The 9,944-nt window shown below is 38.6% G+C and overlaps 1 protein-coding gene across 1 annotated transcript; it reads right to left on the minus strand.

Annotated features, from left to right (window-relative positions):
- Positions 1–300: 300 nt before the first annotated feature.
- On the minus strand, positions 301–8,226 carry LOC140159471 (monocarboxylate transporter 13-like). Its single transcript, XM_072182958.1, has 5 exons — positions 8,040–8,226; positions 5,588–5,731; positions 2,114–2,496; positions 1,593–1,917; positions 301–579 (listed from the first exon to the last, which is right to left on the minus strand). Exons 1-5 carry the CDS (start codon positions 8,224–8,226, stop codon positions 407–409), a joined length of 1,212 nt encoding a protein of 403 aa, XP_072039059.1. The 3' UTR covers positions 301–406.
- Positions 8,227–9,944: the final 1,718 nt, after the last annotated feature.

Raw genomic sequence — 9,944 nt, forward strand, 5'->3', positions numbered from 1 at the left:
TATGTTGGTTTTTGATATATCTCTGATGTTTCATATAAATACAATGGTTTTAATAATTTATTCTTTTGAATTTCCATGCAGATATGTTTATGCATATTTTTGTTGTTGAAATTGGTAATATAAGGCTTTTGATATGTATTTATGTAGTTGTACTTTGTATGTTTTTTTATTATGTAGAGCGCATTGGTCTTTGTGGAATACTAAATAACAATAATAATAATAATAATAATAATAATAATAATAATAATAATAATAATAATAATAATAATAATTTATAGAATTGATCTACATATTGCATGTATGATTTATAATAGTCATCGGTCATGTCCCGCTATTCAAATAAATAGTGGCAACTGGTACTCAAGTGGTAACCCTTTTTTCTGCATTTTACACGTACATCAAACTCTCACACTCGTGTTCCAACGTCTGTTTTTGCACTTGCAGTAGGAATAGGTGTCCACGTTTTTGCTCTTCTCTCCATCAATAGGACAGGCAAGAAGAAGCATACAGCAAGTGTGTATGCACTACCCACGAGGTAGAAACTTAGGCTATAGTTCCCTGACAACTGTTGAATTGCACCTAGAAAAATGATAAGATATAAAATATTAAATATTACAATTACTTGTATGTCAAATTCATGATTAGTAAAATTGCTAAACGTGCCTCCTGTTAACAGAATTGTGTTTTATGGTTACGCTATGTCGACGATGCTGTTGTGAACACCCGTCCCCCGTTGTCGAAAATTACTTATTTGCTTAGTGGGGTTGATCGTAGGTTCAGGACGTATTTCTAAAGCTGTGCGTGCAGTCATGGTAATTTGGAACTTAAATATTACCAAGTCTTGCGAGAAATCAATTTCACAACAAATACTACAACACGTTCTAGAGTTAGGCACGACTACCAATACCCGCCCAGTATTTTCGTGAAAAGTGGTCGAGAAGTGATAATTTCCTCATTATTTTGACGACAAAAGTAATACCATAACAGCAGGAATATACCCTGCACTGTAGTGTTAGACACAAGAAACAAATTTGTTCGATCTTTGGATCGACCGTCGTCGCTGTTTCGATGCGTGTTATTAATAAACTAACAACTAATTAATCAGAATTAATGCTCAATTTGTATTGGTCATTGGTCAATGTAACCCCAACACAAAATGAATTGCAGATTATAAAGTAAATAAATTACATATAATGGAAGACAGAGATAAAAAGAATTTATCGCGTCTGACGTCATCTGTCAATCAAACTGGAGCACGGTTTGATTTATACAAGTGTCGTCGCCTTATTGTTAATTTGGCACATTCAAACATATAAACCATCTCAAATGTTAGGTCTTTAAAGTAGGAAACTTTCTTCCGCGAAGGCACCATGTCAACAATGTCTATAAAAGTTGCTTTTTGCCTAGTAAACTAGTACGTAATTTTCGCCATTTTCTGCTATTCCTTTTCTCCGATCGGCACCAGACAAATCGGCCTTCCTTTTTTACGCGCTATTAACCTGTGTAAACCAATCAAGGATCGTAATTGACAGTGACATCGGACGCGATAAATTCTTTTTATCTTTGTCTTTCATTATAGCACATTTACATACCTGCAAGGTATCCCCCAACAATTATCGCTAATCCATCAACAAGCAATTCCATCCCTACTGCTGTAGCTAGCCGCAAACTGCCAACATTTCGTCGTATAATAGTATAGACCAGGGGGATCTGAATCCCTGACGTGACCCCGATACATGTAGCAGAGACTACATATCCTGGATAATTGTTTGCAAGAGGGTTAACAAAGGTTAATACAGCTGCAGCAATGAGTGTCATCATAATTATACATTGTCGACGGCAACATGATCTTGGCATCGATGGGAATGCCATGAAAAATTCGTCCAAGTAAACTTCCAACACCCAACAGAGATAATGCTAAAGCTCCTTTTGTCTCCGAGTATCCACTCAACACGATTTGATTATACGTATGAGTTATCGCAGCACCATAAGCCGCGTTGACCAAGAAAGTGACGAGGTAAACTAACACCATTATGGGGGAAGTGGTGAACAGTTGAATGTGAGTGAGATACCATTTCGTTTCGGCATTTCGAAGAGTTATTTCGTTTGTTACATTTTCGCTCTCTAGTACTTCAGACAGTTTACTGGCACTTTTCACCTTGCCCTCATCTGTGTTGGGACTTACTTGATGATATTGTGGATCAGCTTTGTGTTTCTTCTTCTCCGTCATGTCAGTGTTTCTAGCTATCCTTTGTTGACCCCTATGCCGAGGTAAAAGCGCTCCCATAACAAGTACGTTAAGAATGAGAGCGCCGTGAATCAGCACGGCGCCACGCCATCCATATACAACTATAAGTTTTTCAATGAGAGGAGGAAGTAGAATAATGCCGACACCGGTGCCCGATATTACAATTCCAACGGCTGTGGTGTAGTATGAGGTAAAATAAGTTGCAACACTGATTTGAGCCGATACGTAAACTAGCGATGCACCAAATCCTATAAATCAAGCAAAAACGTGTAATATTAACTTTCGTTATCAAAATACCAACCACCCGCTCCCCTCCACTTTTCTTTTCAGATTCTCGAGTGCCCTAATTAACCATTTCAGTCGGCAAAAATATTTGTACAAGTTTGGGATGCCATTCTGTATCCTTCTGTATCCCACAACCCCTAGCAGGTCCAATGTCACAGGGCATGCAGGGGAAAGTGTCCTATACTGGAAGACAGAGATAAAGACTAGTTTGCGTCTGAAGTCATCTGTCAATCAAACTCGAGCACAGTTTGTTTACAAATGTCGTGATGATATGAGTATTGATATGAGCGGTAAAACCGGGCGCCTTATTGTTAATTTTGCACCTTCAAACATACAAACCGTCTCAAAGGTTAGGTCTTTATAGTAGGAAACTTTCTTTCGCGAAGGCACCATGTCAACAATGCCTAGAAAAGTTGCTTTTGCCTTGTAAAAGTACGTAATTTTTCGACATGTTCTGCTATTCCTTTTCTCCGATCGGCACCAGATAAATCGACCTTCCTTTTACGCGCTATTAACCAATCAAGGATCGTAGGGAATTTGATTGACAGTGACGTCAGACGCAAACTAGTCTTTTTATCTCTGTCTTCAATTATAAGTCATTACGTTCCAGACTTCTCTACTTTCGAAACTGATCAGGATTTACCGACGAATAGCTTGAATTCGGCGGTAATTAAACTTTCCCTCATTCATCGTTCACACCTTCCTGTCAATCAAGTTCACAAAGTTGCTTAAAACTTTCTCAAAATTGCGTAATGTTACTCAAAGTTTTATAAAATTGCTTAATATTTTCTCAAAATTCCGCAAAGTTATTCAAAGTTTATACACAAAATTGCCTGAAGTTGCTAAAAGCACGCTCAAAAGTTTTCAAAATTAGTCAAAATTGCACCCCTGCATACAACTGCTCAAAGTTGGCGTATAGGTTGTAACCATGGTCACTAAGTTGCCGAATATCATGAATATTGTTCAACGTGGTCAGGCGATGTGAGGCAGCTTTGTGCAATTTTACGTAACATTATATGTAAATGTTGTGAAAGTGTCCCTCGTTTTTGGAGAATTTGGTCATTAGGGGGCAATTGTCCCTGTGACATGTGGCCTCCTTGCTACACCACTGCCAAAATCTCCTCATAAGTATGGTTCGACGTTTTGCCGGTGCGGTGAGCACAATTACTTTCGGCATTTTGCAGTCGAGTACAAAGACTACTCGCTATCGTTGGGGTGAGCGGCGATGTCGCGAGTCGTAATCGGGGGGGTGATGCGAAACCGCACCGACAGCGAGCCGCGAAGCGGTGGTTTTCAAGAGTGTGGTTCCCAGTGGTTTCTCTCCCTATGGGTAATATATTGTACATGGTCTATCAGACACTATTAAAGTAGAAGTACGCAATAGGCATATGCATTACGTGTGCCGGCGGTAAAACGTCGAACCTATACCAAATTGAAAGCTATTGAAAGTTTGGGTACCGTTATTACGTGACACGTACACATGCATTAACTCCCGTATATATATTTTTTTTAAATACAGTGCGACGTGTTTAAGTTACGTTGTAACGTAACCGACGTCCCGTTTTTTGTACTCCACTGCGATTTGGGTTTGTTCAAAGATCTGCAAGGGGAAAGCGTCCAGAAGTCGTCGGACAATTATGTTATACTAGTCCGGCAACGAGTAGGACCTTTTTTTCTTATTTAGTAGACTATGTTCAGCTCAGACTATGATCAATATCTCATATGGCGCAAGAAAGACGAAGCTCGAAAGTCCAGTGACCGCGGTTAGTAGACTTTCGCGATCAATCTTTCTTGAGCGATCAGCATGACATGCATGAGTACATGTATTGTAGTTGGTAACTAATAAAAAACAGGTCCGATTCGTCGATTGGCACTTCCCTGGTTATACCTTATATACCGTTATACAAATTGGTTAAAATTGATTATATTGAATATCGGTCAATCTTTACATGTTATTAATAATATATCGTTTCCATTCGAATGGATACATATTATAAATAAACTTGCGTTAAAATGCACCGATATGAACAAGATGATTGTTCTTGTACATTCCATGATAAGGTACAGACGTCTATAATACTGAGAGGTTTTACATGTTTTAAAAGGGCAGATCTATTGCAAAAAGAAGTATATCTCCATTCGAAGAGAATAATAATTACATTACAAGTTGACACTCGTTGCAATTTTTTATGCGTATTTCTCCTGAAAAAAGAGAAATATTTGTGTGTGTGTGAGTTCGGGCTCGTACGTGTTCTTCCCCCGTTTGAAGCGAAATTAATTTTCAAGGCAGCGGGCCGGCTGATGACGTAAGTAAATGAAGCGGACACTATCATGCTCTCAATTACTTGTGTGATACAATCACAATCACTTTGACAAATTTGACATTAGCAACAATGAGTTGTACTATTATTTACCAAAACAATGCTGCATAACAATATGCAGACTATTGTTCTTATTTGGGAAACAAAGCCTCACACCGTATTGTTACTATGCGTTTGCTTTGTAATATTTCATCCAACTGAAACTATAATACCTATAATAACTATAGCATTGCAATATCGCACAGGGAAATCAGATACATGAGTTTGTTTGGTTTATAGTAGTCTCAGATTGATCACGCTGAAATTCTAAGCTCAAAATATTTTTTTATTTTTTAGTCTCGAATATTTCTCATGATATTAATATACATATGAATTGTAATATCACAATTTACTAATAGGTCTATATATATATATATAAAAAAAAGAAGCGGCTGATTTTTAATTTGTAATACTTAATTCAGAGTTTTTTTCTGAGAACAACAGTATACGTTCTGTTCATTGAGAATGTTTATAGTCCCTTCTTTCAAAGGTCAAATCTGTCTCGTTCGAAGGAACTCATCGCTTAAGTTGGTTTTTGCGGAATATCAATTTAAACGTCTTATTATCTCAAAAAAGGAGTCATTTCATTGTCCTCATAATATTAGCTTGCCAATGATATGATGTTGTTGTCGCTCAGCTGTTGTTCTTCTCGAGAAAAAAAATTGTACGTGTACTCAAACGTGATAATACTCACCAGGTAGTAATCCCAAGCTAAAATACAATACGGTAGTCGTTTTGGCTAAATACGTGAGAATAAGCGCTGATGCCTGGATTAAACCACCAGTCATGACGACCCATCGAGGCTCAGCTTTGTTAATAATCACACCAGCAACAGGCCCTTAAATAATAAAGGAATACAAACAAAGTCAAGCAGAGCTTAATTGGTGCTTCATTGGGTACCCATCTATTATGCATTACATAACACATTGAGCCGATCTACCTCATTGACGATCGACAAATTGATAAGCTCTGGAATAAAAATAGCGATTAACACATAATATTATCACATCAGTTTTTTCACTGATTTTCACCTGGCGGATCCAAAATTATCGCCCAGATAATCTATTGGCCTCGAAGTTGAATCAATCACATGAATTCCGTATCATATCTGTTTTATCGTGCAAATAACACGAAATCTAACGAAGACGAGGTATTTATAATTTCTCCTATATAAATATTAAATGTAAGTGGACCCAATATCGAGCCCTAGGGCACACCATAAGTTTCTAATTGGATTTTTGTAACAAACGTATTGCATTCTATTGCTGATGTATATTTTAAACTAATTTTCTGAATCCGTAGTGCATTAATTTACTTAGTACTGCATATATCATGTATATAGTAATGAACTAATATATTGTGGTAACTTTATGGTGTCTAATGCTTTCGATAAATCCCAGAAAGTACCAATCGTATTCTCTTAGTCTTATTGTTTTCATCTTTGCATACTTTTACTTATATACTTCCAAGATACCTTTGGTCCTCATTTTTTTACGATCGGGTATCATAATTTTAATTAAGACAGCATATCAATAATATAATAATTATAATATGATTTAATCGGTACTTGCGGCACTCACCACCTGCCAAACACATCATTGCATTTCCAAAACTGCATATCCAACCAAGAATTGCAGACCCAACATTGAATTCATCAGAAAGAGCTGGCATATAATGTACCAATAATCTGAACAGAACCCACACTCAGGACATGGGATAGAAATAACGTCCCTACAACAATGCGTCCCTTAGTTCTCTTCCTTATATATGCCATTTTAGTGGCTGTCACTTGTTACTGTCCGCTCTGTAGCCCCGACTAGCCCGAATTATTCAGTCCTTAACAAAATAATGTTCACTTGTGGATCATCAATATCAACTGATACTGGATCTGGGACTGGATCCCGTACTGGATCCCCCGTCTGGATGTCATTCATTTATACATGACTTTATCATGAAGAAAGTATGCTGAGGACATCGGCAATTGCCTGTGTCCTTGTGCTTGGTACATGGTATACATGCGCGTATTTGGGGGGGGCAGCCCCGGGATCAAAGTAGGGGCGGCCAAAACGAAGGGGCGGCGGAAGAAGAAGGGCGGCAAAAGCAGGGGCGGCAAAAATGAATGGGGCGGCAAAACGAATTAACCAAGAAAAAAGGGCGCCAAAAATTGAAAAAGCGTAAAAAAATTTGAAAAAAGGTTACTTTTAGGGCGCTAGCTAAATCAGGCTTGGTAATATTGAATCGTGTACACAGGCGCTTACTTGTATATTGAATTATTGATAAATTATTACAATTCAAATATTGGCAGGCAGTTGGGCGGATTCATACTCCATATATTTGTCGTCTCACATTCGATACATCAAGTATTCGTTATTCTATCTGTTAATTAATTTTCATCTGCTAACGAATACCAATCGTGTTCTCTTATTGTTTTCATCTTTGCATACTTTTACTTACATATAGACGAATCCAACGAGCCAAGTCATGGTCAGGATTTGGTCGGCCATCTTTGGGTAGCCGCTAGCACCAACCTGGTGTTTTGAGCGCTCAATTGTGCAAATAAAAGCCGCCTAACACCTAGAGAAGATGCAAGGACGAGGAGGGTTAATAGAATAATACAATAGAGATAATTCCGCAGGTAATCCTGTCGCATCTATTCATACATAGACCTTTTGTTCGCAAGTACATCCATTTGTAGCGTTTGATACCGCGTGTAGTTAATCCGATTATTATGTCACTTCAACAGCGATTAGACCATGTAGAAGCTGTGTGTTTTGCCGAAGGGAACTGTAGGGCCTATTGTGTTGTAAATTTTAATCATTCTTTTGTCTACCTGTGTTTTCGCGGAAGGTGTAATGGAACGGGTGATGGAATGCAGTTTAAAATTTCCGCCAAGGCCGAATCATTTCACATTTTGGGTGCATTGTAGCCGACGGCTACCCAACTAAAGGCTGCTAGTCAGGTGTAGGAATGCGTGGATTTGGATTCGTCTATACTTCCAGTTTGTTTTCTGAGTCCGATTCCAGCGGTCTACCAAGAAACTTTTGGTCCTCACTTTTTCCAATCAGGTATCATAATTTTAATTAAGACCGCCTATCAATAATATAATATATTAATAATATGATTTAATCGATATTTGCGTCACTCACCTGCCAAACACAACATTGCATATCCAAAACTGCATATCCAACCAAGAACCGCAGACCCAACATTGAATTCATCAGAAAGAGCTGGCATATATGTACCAATAATCTGAAGTGAACCCGCACTCAGGACACAGGATAGAAATGACGTCCCTGCAATGCGTCCCTGAATTATCTTCTGTGTGCATGCCATTTTAATGGCTGTCACTTGTTATTGTCAGCCCGAATAATTCAGTCCATAACAAAATATTAAATGTTCACTTGTGGATTAGCAATCTCTACTGATACTGGATCTGGGACTGGATCCCGTACTGGATCACCCGTCTGGATGTCATTCATTTATACATGACTTTGTCATGAAGAGCTGTATAATTATGCTGAGGACATCGGCAATTGCATGTGTCCTTTTGCTTGGTATATTAATTATGGTATAACCGATTACGGTATAACAGCTGGTAACGATTCTCTGTTTCTGTCTAAACTTTTAAAAGCTAACGCCAGGCACTAAATCGTTACCGGCATACAGGTAATATTGAATCGTGTACAGGCGCTTACTTGAATATTGAATTATTGATGAATCAGTACAATTCAAATATTGGCAGGCAGTTGGGGCCGATTCATACTCCATATATTTTTCGTCGCATATAAATGTCATCTTTTCTTAGTTGACAGTGTTTTCGTAGAGCATATCATAGAGAGAATGAATGTTCGTGCGTGATCCGTATAAGCTCGATCGACGTAAATATTCATCGTCATGTTGAATTCTGCGCCTCATGTACAGATGTAGGAGTTGATGTAGGGCCCATTGGGCCCAAATAGCGCACACCGACATCGCCCGGTTAATAATTACATTATACAGCAGAGACACTGAAATGAATACCCGGGATTGATACACGTGAATGTGCTATGCACGATTTGATATTAGACTATAAATCTTTGGATACCGGGGTAGAAAATGATGAATATCTCCCGTAATTGATTTAGTCTAAAGAAGCCAGATTTGGTTCCTTGCACTTGAATATACGTGTTCAATGGATATGATAGTCGTTAGCTAGCGTCTTGAGAAAGATGCGTGCGTCTTGAACTCAAAAACTGACAAAGATATTCTGATTTTATATGTGCCGAACTATAGTGCAGCGTAGGCTAGCTGCACTTACTCGTGGAAGCAGTCTGAAAGCATATGACCATTGACCTCATCAATGGCGTATACATGCTCACTCACACACAGAGAGGTCAATTACCAGGCTATTGTCAGTAGCCTTAGTCAGCTGTCCCTCGGCTCATTATGCGTCTCAAAGGTCGGAACAAAATGGCCATACGTGGCTGTGGATTCAACCTACCATGGCGATTTCTGCCATGAAGATATCGGGGCGATGACACTGTGTAGGGTACAATTGTAAAAATTTGTGCGTACATTCCGCCCATCAAATAAGCTCAAATAGCACTAGTCTGAAATTTCGCGCAAAATCAAGTCCCTGTAAAACAGGACCAAAATATGCTCGTCCATGACCCCCCCCTCCTAAATTTTAATGCTTCATGCGCCACTGCGAACCATCGACCTTCGTAATCCTAGCACGATATTCAAACCAACCAGGAACCAATTGAGGTACAGAGGCATGCTGCAGAAGAGCAGAAGATATAAATCTATTTATTATGTTCGAATGATGATGTTTTTTTTTTTAGATGCACTATCTAATCCGACACATTATGACACCCCATTAAATCCAATGTAACTTAAAGAAGCAAAGTTACAAGCATTTGATTAGCCAAACGTCCAGTTTTAAAAGTGACAAACTGGCCTATTCAAAACTCCACGGACTAGACATCTGGTTTGAGAGTGGTGAATGGCAAATTTGTACGTGCCTTTAATTTGAAACAAAAGGAACAAAAGAAAACTGAAACAAAAGAGCT

Source organism: Amphiura filiformis, chromosome 8 (genome assembly GCF_039555335.1).
Source record: "Amphiura filiformis chromosome 8, Afil_fr2py, whole genome shotgun sequence".
In the NCBI taxonomy this organism is placed as follows: domain Eukaryota; kingdom Metazoa; phylum Echinodermata; class Ophiuroidea; order Amphilepidida; family Amphiuridae; genus Amphiura; species Amphiura filiformis.